The sequence below is a fragment of the Prionailurus viverrinus genome, chromosome D1, assembly GCF_022837055.1.
Source record: "Prionailurus viverrinus isolate Anna chromosome D1, UM_Priviv_1.0, whole genome shotgun sequence".
NCBI lineage: Eukaryota > Metazoa > Chordata > Mammalia > Carnivora > Felidae > Prionailurus > Prionailurus viverrinus.
The window spans coordinates 104,484,626-104,496,654 of NC_062570.1; the positions used below are offsets into that span (position 1 = coordinate 104,484,626).

A 12,029-nucleotide genomic window follows, 5' to 3' on the forward strand; every position below is an offset into this window, starting at 1 on the left:
TTCTGTGTCTCCCTCTCTCTCTGCCCCTCCCCACTCACACTCTCTCTCTGTCTCTCAAAAGTAAATAAATGTTAAAAAAAATTAAGGGGCGCCTGGGTGGCGCAGTCGGTTGTGCGTCCGACTTCAGCCAGGTCACGATCTCGCGGTCTGTGAGTTCGAGCCCCGCGTCGGGCTCTGGGCTGATGGCTCAGAGCCTGGAGCCTGTTTCCGATTCTGTCTCCCTCTCTCTCTGCCCCTCCCCCGTTCATGCTCTGTCTCTCTCTGTCCCAAAAATAAATAAACGTTGAAAAAAAAAAATTAAAACCTTTTAAAAAAAAATTAAAAAAACAATACAGAGAGATAAGTGCTATAATTGGGGGTGGGGACAAAGCCACCACAGAGCCTGGAGCAGGGAGTAAACTTTCCCTTTGTGGAGGAGGGTGGGGGAAGGTGTGCATATCAGAACATGGCTTCATTTAACAGATGACACCTGGCTGAGCTCTGAAAGATTCCTGGAATTTGTTTAGGTGCACAAGATATTAATCTCTACCTGGATTAATTAGAATTGTGTATCTTTTACTTGTTATTTTTTTTAACATTTATTTATTTTTAAGAGACGGAGAGGGACAGAGCATGAGCAGGGGAAGAATTGTGTATCTTTTAAATGCTCTCAAACTTGGAGAGTAAAAATTAAGCAATAATTAGAATATAGCTCAGTCTAGTAGCAGTTAAACCAGTTTGGAATATCACGTCTCCAAACAACTCCTATTTGTGTTCATTGACCTACAGGGGATGGTCAAGGGAAAACCCAAGTTAGCCTCTTGGGGCTTTACTGAACCGACACTAGCAGGGAAATCTCCAGAAAGAAGATGAGAAGAACTGAGAGCTGAGAGAGACAACCCAGAATTCTGTCTCTGCAAGGGCTAGAGTCCTATGTTTTTCCCTTGAGAAGAGGCAGCAGGGAAGGCTTAACAGCGTCTGGATGTGTGCTCCCCTCGGTGCTGGGTGGTTTTTCAGAGTCAGTCTCCACGGTTCCCAAGATTATTAAGAAGGGGATTCCACTGTGGCCTTCACTCAGCCTCAGGGAATGATGTGGTTGCCAGTCTCTCCAGGCAGAAGGTAAGGAGGGTAGATGCAAGACCAGGTTGATGAGTTGTTTGTTGTATGGTCTAGATCCTGGGAAATGGACCAATGAACCCTACTGACCTTGGGATTCTCTGATCCTGTGAGGGGCTTTCTGGGGTGAAGTTACAATTAGATGGGAACATTTGTACAACTTCCTGGAGTGAATGAAGTGACAGTGTTTATGCCAAATATTCTAACAACAAACAAGTCTTTGAACCAGTCCACCACCGAGAGTGAGAGAAGAGTCTGCCTCTTCCTTAAAATGTGACTGATTTCCTAGATTGCCTAAGAGTGGTGAGAAGTTATCCACCCTCCTTTGTAGGAGGAGTCCGTGCTTTGATGGGACACCCAGAAAATATTGTGTAATCTACTCAGTTTCCAGGTGACACAGTCAATGCCTGGTTGATAGTAGATGCTCAGTAAATCCTTGTTGATTGAGTGAATGCATGAATAGTCCTGTTAGTTACACTCTGTAAGGGAAGAAGGCAGAGGAGTATGCAAAGGTCTTTATGGAAGAGGAAAGGCTCTCTCTGTGGATGTTTGCCAAGTCTTTGGAAGCAGTACTGGTGCCAAGAGACTCATCAAAGAAGATGCAACATTATTGAGAGTTTGTATTTCCTGGGTGAGAAGAGAGTTGGAATTCTCTGATCCAACCTTCAAGTAGCAAGGCATTAGGCAGCAGCAAAGGCAGAAGAAAGCAGACAATGAAAGAGAACATTTAACTATGACCAAGCCCACAGGATGGTCATCTTTGTACCATTGAGGGGACCCTAGAGGAGGAGCAAGTTTGGGAGCGAAGAGTGGAGAGATTTCTCATTCACTCGTCAACACCTTGGATGAAGACACAAAAGGCAAGAATAATTGTTTTGTTTGTATAATAGATTTATCACGCTTCATAGGCTCCTAAAAATAGAGTGCCTTGTGATCAAACCCTAGTTACAGCAAGATCAAAATCAACTTGCACAGTACAGAAGACAAGAGAGAAATAGAAATGGAGTTACTAGAGTTGAGGAATGATAAGCAGTTGAATATAAAACTTAGGTTTGGGCTTCCTAGCAGCTAAGACGAAAAGGGGAGCATGAATTATGTAACTTTAATAGTCAAGTAGGATGACATATATTTTATTAAGAGAGAAATGTGTGTGTCTGGCCAGGGGTCTGGGGAATGGGTTGTGAATTCAGGTGAGTCTAAGGAATGAAAATGAGAATTCCTTATCCAAGGAGTGTTGAACATCCCTTCTGTAATCAAGGTGATTGCGTATTGCAGTGGAATTCACTCTAGTTTTTAAGACATTCCACACAGGGAACCTTTTACTTTTAAACTTCTCTGAAAACCTATTGGTGTTCTGAAGGAAACTTTGAGGGATACTGGAGGTAGTATGCTTAAGAGATGTGGTCTCCAGGAGCTATGTCTATTGCCCAGTTAGTTATAGCTTTGTGAAACATGTTCATTAAATTTGTAGATGACAGTGGGAGCAAAATTGATTACTCACTGGAGTAAAGAATTGAAATTCTCCATAAGATCTTGATGGACTAGAATGATGAGCTAAATCTAAGGGGTTGGCTTTAAGAAGAGATGAGGATAAAGGAAAAAAGAGAGGGGAAGGAAAGGAGGAAAAGAAAGGAAAAGAAAGGAGGAAAGGAAAAGAAAGAAGGGAGGAAGGAAAGAAGGAAGGGAGGGAGGTTCACAACAATAAGCCCAGCCCGTATCTAGATGTTAATCCTGGTTCCAACAATGACTGTTTGTATAACTAGGGGTGTGCTAGGGAACTTCTGTTTCCTTGCCTCTCAAACGAGAATTCTAAAAATCAATGAAACTTTTGTAATTGAAAAAGTAAACACACATTTTTGGAAGGAAATTTGAAAAGTGGAGAAAAGCATGAAGAAAACAGTAATCACCCATTTTTCTCAAAAACACTACTAAGAGTTTACTGTCCTCCTTTATATTGGTCGCATAATTTGTTCATGCGATGCATAGTCTTGCCTCTTTGTTTTCTTCGTTTAATGTTATAAGCATCTTCTCATCTTATTAAACCTCTTCATTATAACAATTTCAATGGCAATGTAATAGTTCATCATATGGATATATGTCAAGGGACTCAAACACTACTTTTGTAAGTGTTGATTTATTTTTGAGAAAGAGAGAGAGAGAGAGAGAGCATGAGTGGGGGAGCGGCAGAAAGAGAGGGAGACAGGATCTGAAGCAGGCTCTGTGCTGACAGCAGTGAGCCTGATGTGGGGCTCAAACCCATGAACTGCTAGATCATGACCTGAGCTGAAGTCAGATGTTCAACCAACTGAACCACCCAGGTGCCCCAAAACATTACTTTTTGTTAAGCATTTGTTTTGTCTCCTTATAAAAAATTATTAAGGCACACTGCACACATCTTTGTGTGTTTGGCTCCATATTCCAGGCTATTTCCTTAGGGTAGATCCTTTAATGTTGAAAGTACTGATTCAGTGCATAGGACATCTTTTTTTTTTTTTTTGATGTTTATTTATTTATTTTGAAAAAGAGTGTGCAAGCAACACTGGGGGTGGTACAGAGAGAGAGGGAGACAGAGAATCCCAAGCAGGCTCTGCACTGTCAGCACAGAGTCCGAAATGGGGCTCAATCCCATGAACCATGAGATCATGATCTGAACCGAAATCAAGAGTCAGACGCTCAACCGACTGAGCCACACAGGCACCTCCAACGCATGTGACATCTTAAATTACTTCTTGAAAACACTGATTATCTCTCCAGAAAGGATACACCTCTTTAGTATCAGAGTGCTAAAATGAAGATTCCTATTTCTACTTCAAAAGTACTAAGTATCAGTCACCAGCATTGATAGAGCCTCAGTAAATCTCCAGGGTTCATGTCAATACAGCATTACATAGTGCCTGACACTGTACTAGGTCCTGGGCATTAGTAAAAAATGGGACCCAATTGTCCCTTGCCCCCTTGGGGCTTAGAGTCCAAGGAGCGGACGGAAATATACATGTGAACACAGAGGCAAACACATGCAGGGAATGGTGAGATCCCTGGTTATAGATAGTAGTTCTTTTTCTTATAACTGTTTGTCCCATTAGTGTTTAATTCACAGAGATCAAATATTTGGGGTAGAGGATGTGCTGTCCATTCTCACTCTGCATAGAGAGAAAGGCAGGCAAGCGTGTGCTCTTTTTTTTTTTTAATGTTTTTTTAAAATATTTATTTATTTTTGAGACAGAAAGAGACAGAGCATGAGTGGAGAAGGGACACAGATAGAGAGGGAGACACAGAACCTGAAGCAGGCTCCAGGGTCTGAGCTGTCAGCACAGAGCCCGACGCCGGGCTCTAACTCACAGACCACGAGATCAGGACCTGAGCCGAAGTCGGATGCTCCACTGACTGAGCCACCCAGGTGCCCCAGGCATGTGCTCTTAATGTTGTTCCGGAAAAGGAATTAGCATTTTCAAGTAATAAAACTCTCAGAAAGTTCCAGATGAAAAATTTCCTACCATGATTCCAGCCATCTTCTAGCCCTCCTACCGGACATGAGGCTGTGCCAAACAGATGACCCATGCAGGGGCAGATGCATTTAGGAAAGGAAAACACTTTACTTCCAAAGCATGCAGGGAGTCAGACTTTAAAAAGACTGGCTTGTAAGACACAAAAACCCAACAAATACTCAAAGGGTAAAACTGTAAGTCAGCAAGAATATAAGGTTGTATTATTCTGTGTATGGTGGAAAACAACATTCTTACATGATTATTATATTTTCAAAGATCATGACACATCTTCAGACGTCAGCATAGCAAAAATAAACAAAAAATACATTCTTTTGGGCATCCATAAAAAAGTCAGGCTGATCTGTTTTGGTTTAACTCGGGGTGCAAAGTGGTCCCCCCTTCTTACTGTGGCATTGTGAGTTGCTTAATCATTGGAAGAAAGGCAAACTGTCAGTTTTATGTTTCTGCAGGAGATGTAATATGGGTTGTGTGTGTGTGTGTGTGTGTGTGTGTGTGTTGTTGGGGGAGGGGAGGATAAATACCCTACTGATCTTTATGCTACTTTTCATTCTCCTGTCAGTAGCTTTCATCAGCCAAACCCAACCAGAAACCACAGGGGGAGGGTGACTGACTAATGCAGTCCTTAGTGACTAGCCTCCCACGGGGCAGAGCAGGGTGGAGAGTCGATCTGGGGAGCAGACCTAGAATAGCCAGGAAAACCTTCCTTTTGCAAATCACTAAGAGGAAGAGTAATCTCTAAAATGATGGAAATGGAAAAACAGAAAAGTGGAAAAAAGATGGAAAAGTGTCTAGAGAGGTAGGAAGGGAGTCTGGGCAGAATAGTATTACAGAGGCTATGGATGGGAAATTTCAAGGAGTAGGGAGTAGCTGGCAGCTTCAAGTCCAAAGTAGCTGTTGGATTCAATGACTTGGAAGTCATTGGTGAACTTCATTAGAGTGGTTTCAGGTAGTAAGATGGAAACTGGGTTGCCTGGGCTAAAGAGTAGGAAATAGTCATGATGGGAAGGAGCTAGGGAACAATTAGAGGGTGATGTCAGATGGAGGGAATGTGTTATGGATGTGTTATAGATCCTATGTTATAGGTCCAGCACTAGTGACAATTGCTTCCAAGTAGCTTCTGTAATTTTTTTTCTGGGAGGCTGGGTCGCCACTGCTAGTGAGGAAGGAGGTAGCAGAAGAGGAGACTTGAAGAGACCAGGGAAATTTGCACTAGTTTTGGAGGGGACCAGAAGGAGGAGCTCTTTAGAGGATGGGGGTCAGTACTGGGGTTGATAATGCCCCTTTGTTGTGGCCCCACTCAGCAGGATTTTGTAATCTTTAGTCGTGGTCAACCTGGAATAGGTATGTTGGATATTACAGAAGGTAACAACAGGGTTGGCAAAAGGTCAAGGAGCCATGGATGGGGATAATATTGGCAAAAACTAATGGAAGGTATGAACCATAGGTCTTGGTTGGGTGAGGAAGGGAGTTAAGCCCAAAGGAGGCTTATTTGGGGGAACTGGAGGCGTCAAAGTGGTCTTGAAGAGGGAGAAGAAGAGAAGTGTTCCTGATTATTGCTCACACTCATGGAGAGTTCACTAGGGGCCAGACACATTTACTTCTCACAACAATCCTAAGAGTTCTGTCCTATTGTCATCTTTATAGATATAGAAATTGAAGCAGAAAGCTTCATCAAGTTGCTCTAGGTCATACTCCTGGTCAATGGCAGATCAGGGATTAGAACCTAGATGGTCCAAACCCAGAGGCTGCACTGTTGAGAACCAGGCAAGGGATGAGGGCACAGAGGAATTTGTGGTCTGAGTATGGTACTGTGTGATTTAAGATTTCAGTGCTGACTTGAACAGATACTTACACACCTATGTTTACAGCAGCATTGTTCACAATAGACAAAAGGTGGAAACAATCCAAGTGTCTGTGAACAGATGAATGGATGAGCAAAATGTGGTATTTACACACAATGGAATACTATTCAGCCGTAAAAAATAAAGGAAATTTGACATGTGCGACCACATGGCTGGACCTTGAAAGCATTATGCTGAGTGAAATAATCCAGACACAGAAGGACAAATACCATATGATTCCACTTGTATGAGGTTCCTAGAATGGGCAAACTCATAGAGACAGAAATCAGGGTAGAAGTGACTGGAGTTTGGGAGGATGACATATGGGGAGTTATTGTTTAGTGGGTACAGAGTTTTTGTTGGGATGATTTAAAAAAATTTGGTTATGGATAGAGGTGATGTTTACCCAACATGGTGGATGTATTTAATGCCCCTGAATCATATACTTACACGAGGCTAAACTTAGAAATATTATGCATGTATAGTTTACCACAATTAAAAAAAATATTTCTGTGGTGAACTACTTCTGGGTGATTACAACAAGAAGTCTGATTTAAAAGCAAGTTGATGAGTTTAGGCAGGAGGTGAAGACCTTTGGGGTTGAGGAGATCAAGGAAGGGAGAGGCCAAGGATTGAATGGGTCACCCCGCAGGAGCTCTGCGTCCTGCCTTCATTCTCTCCTCAGGGGGGCAGCACCGCGCCATCCGCAGGCCCAGCTTGTTGACTACATGGAGGGTACAAATCAGACTGGGATGATTCACTTCCACTTCCGCCCCTTCTCCAAACTCCCCGAGGTGCAGATGCTGATTTTCGTGGCCTTCCTCGTCATGTACCTGGTCAGCATCAGCGGCAACGGCTCCATTTCTCTCATCATCTGGAGCAACCATTCTTTGCACACCCCCATGTACTTCTTCCTGGCCAGCTTGGCAGCTCTGGAGATCTGCTACTCTTCCACCATTGCCCCTCTGACTCTGGCCAGCGTCCTGTCCGCAGAGAGAGCCCTCATCTCCCTGCCTGGCTGTGGTGCCCAGATGTTCTTCTTCATCTTCCTGGGCAGCGCTGACTGCATTCTACTAGCTGTCATGGCCTATGACAGGTTTGTGGCCATCTGCCACCCTTTGCGTTACACCCTCATGATGAGCTGGAGGTTGTGCGTCCAGCTGGCCCTGGGGTCTCTGGTGCTGGGGTTCATCTTGGCCATGCAGCTGACTGTGCTCATCTTCCGCCTCCCCTTCTGCCGCAGCCAAGAAATCAGCCTGTTCTACTGCGATGTCCTCCCTGTCATGAGACTGGCCTGTGCAGATACGTGGGTCCATGAGGCCACACTGTTGGTGGTCAGCCTCACCGTCCTCACCATCCCCTTCCTGCTTATCGCCCTCTCCTACGTTTTCATCATGGCCGCCATCCTGAAGATCCGCTCGGCAGAGGGGAGGCACAAGGCCTTCTCCACCTGCTCCTCCCACCTGACTGTGGTCCTGCTCCAGTATGGATGTGGAAGCCTCATCTACTTGTGCCCCAGCTCCAGGTACTCTCCAGAGAGAGGCCAGGTAGTGTCTGTGGTTTACACCTTCATCACCCCTGTGCTGAACCCCTTGATCTACAGCATGAGAAACAGAGAGCTTACGGATGCTTTGAAGAGAACAATGATGAGGTTCCTGTTGTCCTGAACACGGTGAACGCTCTGGATGTTCCTCTACAACACTACTGGGAAGACACAAACGAGTATGCCTTCTGAAAGACAAGGAGATGGGGGCTAAGAGGTCACCGGTTTTATGCTGTTCCTTCTTCCCGGTTATATTATTTTTGAAAAGTCATTTTTCTTTCCTCGGCCTCAGATCCTTCATCTCTAAAATGGGGATTAAAATGTCCCACCCGACTTAAATTCTGGGGTGGTTTTGTATGTAATGAGATACATGACGTGAAACTACTTAGTGGCTTTTAAAGGGAGATACGGCAGGAATGTCGTTCTTACTTATCGTCACCATTACACGTAAAGTCGGTGTCCAGTTCTCGGGCTCTTTGCAGGCCCACAGGTTGCTCATGTGGGCGGGAGTAGCGGGGGTAGAGCCAAGAAAAGGATGCACATCCGCCTGGGAACACTGGAGCCACTTTCTCCTTATGCCAGCAGTGCAAATGCTGAGTTTGTGCCTTGTTGAATTCTCTTTCATCCTCAGTTCTCTTCCAGGGAAAGGTGACGGGGAAAGCGCTGGAGTTTAAACGCTCTATTTTCTTACTTTTACACCCAGAGCGAATCTGTCTCCATCTCAGTCTCTGACTCTGTATTAGCTCTTAGTCTGCATCTAACTCACTCTCTCCATGCCCACAGGGGCTCCTCCCGCTGTGGGTTTCAGACAACACACATACACACACTCACACTCACATATCGCACATTTCTATCTGTCCCTGGCTTCTATGGTCTGAATATTTGTGTTCCCCGCCCCCCACACCCAGCCCCAACACCACCCGCCTCATGAACAAGATTATACTTTTATAAAAGAAACCCCACAGAGCTCCCTGGCCTGTTCCACCATGTGAGGTTACAAGAAATCTGTGACCAGGAGGAGGTTCCTCACCCAACATTGACCTCAGGCTTCCAGCCTGCAGAACTCCGAGAAAGAAATTTCTGTTGTTTATAAAGCCACCCAGTCTGTGGTACTTTGTTAAGGATGGATGAAGGCAGTAAGTATACACAATATGCACATGAGCAAGCGGGGGAGGGGCACAGAGAAAGACTCTTAAGCAGGTTTCATGCTCAGTGCAGAGCCCAGTTTGGGGCTCGATCCCATGACCCTGGGATCATGACCTGAGCCAAAATCAAGAGTTGGACCCTCACCTGACTGAGCCATCCGGGTGCCCCAGAAAGATTGCTTTTTTAATTGAGCCTCTCTGGGTAGCAGGGGGTAATGGATTCAGGTAGAGCAAAGCTAGTTCTGTGAAGACAAACACAATGTGAAGACACACAATGAGGGGAAGGGCCCCTAAAGCGGCTGTGAACAGGAGGGTGATTGTTTCAGGACGATCCACCTCAGGGTAATGGCGTCAGAACATAGATGGTTTGCTGTCTTTTTATAGGGTGAGGGAAGCTCATTTATTCCTCTCCTTGTTGAATAGTGAGTGATTTACTGGGGTGCCTGGCTGGCTCAGTCGGTGGAGCGGTGCAACTCTTGATCTCTGGGTCATCAGTTCAAGCCCCCTGTTGGGTGTGGAGCCTGCCAAAAAAAAAAAAATAGTGAGTGATTTATTCATTCAACAACATTTAAGAAGGCAGTGAACAACTATTTATTGAACTCTACTGTGTACTTACCTGTAGAAAGGTGAAGTTAAGTCTAGTGGCTTTGAAGAGCACAAACCAGGGCTGCCCGGGTGGCTCAGTCAGTTAAGCCACCGACTCTTGGTTTCAGCTCAGGTCATGATCTCACGGTTTGTGGGACTGAGCCCTGCATCGGACTCCAAGCTGACAGCATGGAGCCTGCTTGAGATTCTCTCACTGCCCTCCCACCCCACCCTCAAAATAAACTTAAGGAAAAAAAAAAAAAGAACACAAACCATGATAGCCCAAGGGCAAGCTATGAGCTTCCAGAGGAGGGACAGCGAAGGGAATCAAGACAAGTTTGACGAGGGAGGTGGCATTTGACCTGCAGCATGCAGGTGTTCAGATCTGTGCAAAGAGGAGCAGGGAGGGCATTGCTGAAGGGGGGAATGGTAAGGACAGAAGAACAGAGAACGAACTCTTTGTGCCTCTGTTTCCTTATCTGGAAAGGCATAAACACTCCGCTACATTTTTTCTTTTTTTCCTGAAAATGTATCACAGGCTTAAAAGGCAGAAACCATGACCCCAAATTTATCTTAAAAGGAACTGAAATGTTCCCGTCTTCCTTTGAAGACAAGAACCTGAAAGGACCTTGTTTGGTTCACTTACAGACACTTGCTGTCCCTCCTGCTGTGTTCTACCACAATATTCTACAAGGTCAGTGTTACTTGCAGGACACTAGTCTTGTTGAATCATAGGTGTTTGGGAGAAATAAACTTTATGTGGTCAAGGAAGCATGAAGACTACTGTACCAATCAAATCCCAACCCATTACTGCAGGTTCGCTCTGTACCTATAATGTGCAAACGTGCCGCCATGATTCTAAGATGAGGATATGTTTCTCTATGTTTTCCGAGCTCTGTCACCACTAAAGTCTTCTGTTCCTTGGGGTATCTTATGAAACCTCTTATCCTGTTGAACCTACTTTGGAAGAAGCAGCCTTAGCTGTTGCTGACTCAGTACCAAGAGGGTTTTTTCACTAGCGATGGAAATACTCCAGGCACTTTTCAGTTCCCCATGCTTGTTGAGGGAACAAGCGTAGTTGTCCTGGGTTAGTGGGCTTCTTTTCAAGTGATTGCAGAAGGGAATTAATGTTTACCATATATTAGCCCATATATCGTCACAAAACCCATGAGACTGGTGTTATTTTTATCTCTGCTTACAGATAAGGAAACTGACACATGGGGAATTTAAGCCACGTGTTCAAGGTCACACAGTCGGAACGGGCAGAATGTGGGATATGATGGGGATGGTGCTGCTATCTCAGCATGTTATCACTGTACTATGGGAGTTTGGGGGAGAGCCCTTCATTTTTCTGTACTTAATTTCATGATAAACGAGGGGAATAATACCTACTCTACTGCCCTGAATTATTGTGAGATCTTGGGGGTGGGGTGGAGAAAAACTCTAAAAGTACAATGAAAGATTCAGCACGGTTAGTCTAATATCCAAATGGAGGGGCACCTGGCTGGCTCAGTCGGTATAGCATGGAGCCTGCTTAAAAAAAAACAACATCTGAACGGAGAAACATGCTAGATGGCTTATTTATTTATTTTTTTTAGTTATAAACATTTTACTTTATTTATTTATTTATTTATTTATTTATTTATTTATTTTAACGTTTATTTATTTTTGAGACAGAGAGAGAGAGAGACAGGGTGCGAGCAGGGGAGGGGCAGGGAGAAAGGGAGACACAGAATCCGAAGTGGGCTCCAGGCTCCAAGCCATCAGCACAGAGCCCAACATGGGGCTTAACGCGGGGCTCGAACTCACTAGCCGTGAGATCATGACCTGAGCCAGAGTCGGCTGCTTAACCAACTGAGCCACCCAGGTGCCCCCAAACGGGCCTTCTGCAGCTCAAAGTAACAGCAGGCCTCTGTGGAGGAGGCGTCTTTCACCAACCTCTTCTTAGTAGCACTTTGGGCTTTAGGGCTCCAGTGATTAAAGACTTCGTATAAACAGGAAAGCAAGTTTATAAGGTTCAAATAGTTTATATTGTCAAATTAGAGGCATAGGTGTATGGCACAGGGAGGTTCGTGCTAGGAAAACATCTGAACGATGTGCTAGAAGACATCTTTGTGAGATAAAAAAACATGTTATTTTAACCCTCAATTCAGTGACACAGAACTCATTCTCCAGAACACGTGGAGTTGCGGTTGGACTTTTAAGAGGTAGGATTCAGGAAGCATCTTCCTTCTTCCTCAGAGAGAAGAGAGGGGGATCCCCAGGGAGCGTGTGTGTTAGTAGCCAACTATTCTTTCGTTTGTTCTCCAAATAT

The 12,029-nt window shown here is 44.7% G+C and overlaps 1 protein-coding gene across 1 annotated transcript; it reads left to right on the forward strand.

The window, feature by feature from the left end:
- The first annotated feature begins 7,170 nt into the window (after positions 1 to 7,170).
- On the forward strand, positions 7,171 to 8,177 carry LOC125176580 (olfactory receptor 10V1-like). Its single transcript, XM_047878257.1, has one exon. It carries the CDS (start codon positions 7,171 to 7,173, stop codon positions 8,107 to 8,109), a length of 939 nt encoding a protein of 312 aa, XP_047734213.1. The 3' UTR covers positions 8,110 to 8,177.
- The last annotated feature ends 3,852 nt before the right edge of the window (positions 8,178 to 12,029 follow it).

Excerpts from the sequence above, each read along its gene's own strand:
- LOC125176580 (XM_047878257.1), top strand. The coding sequence starts at position 7,171 with ATGGAGGGTACAAATCAGACTGGGATGATTCACTTCCACTTCCGCCCC.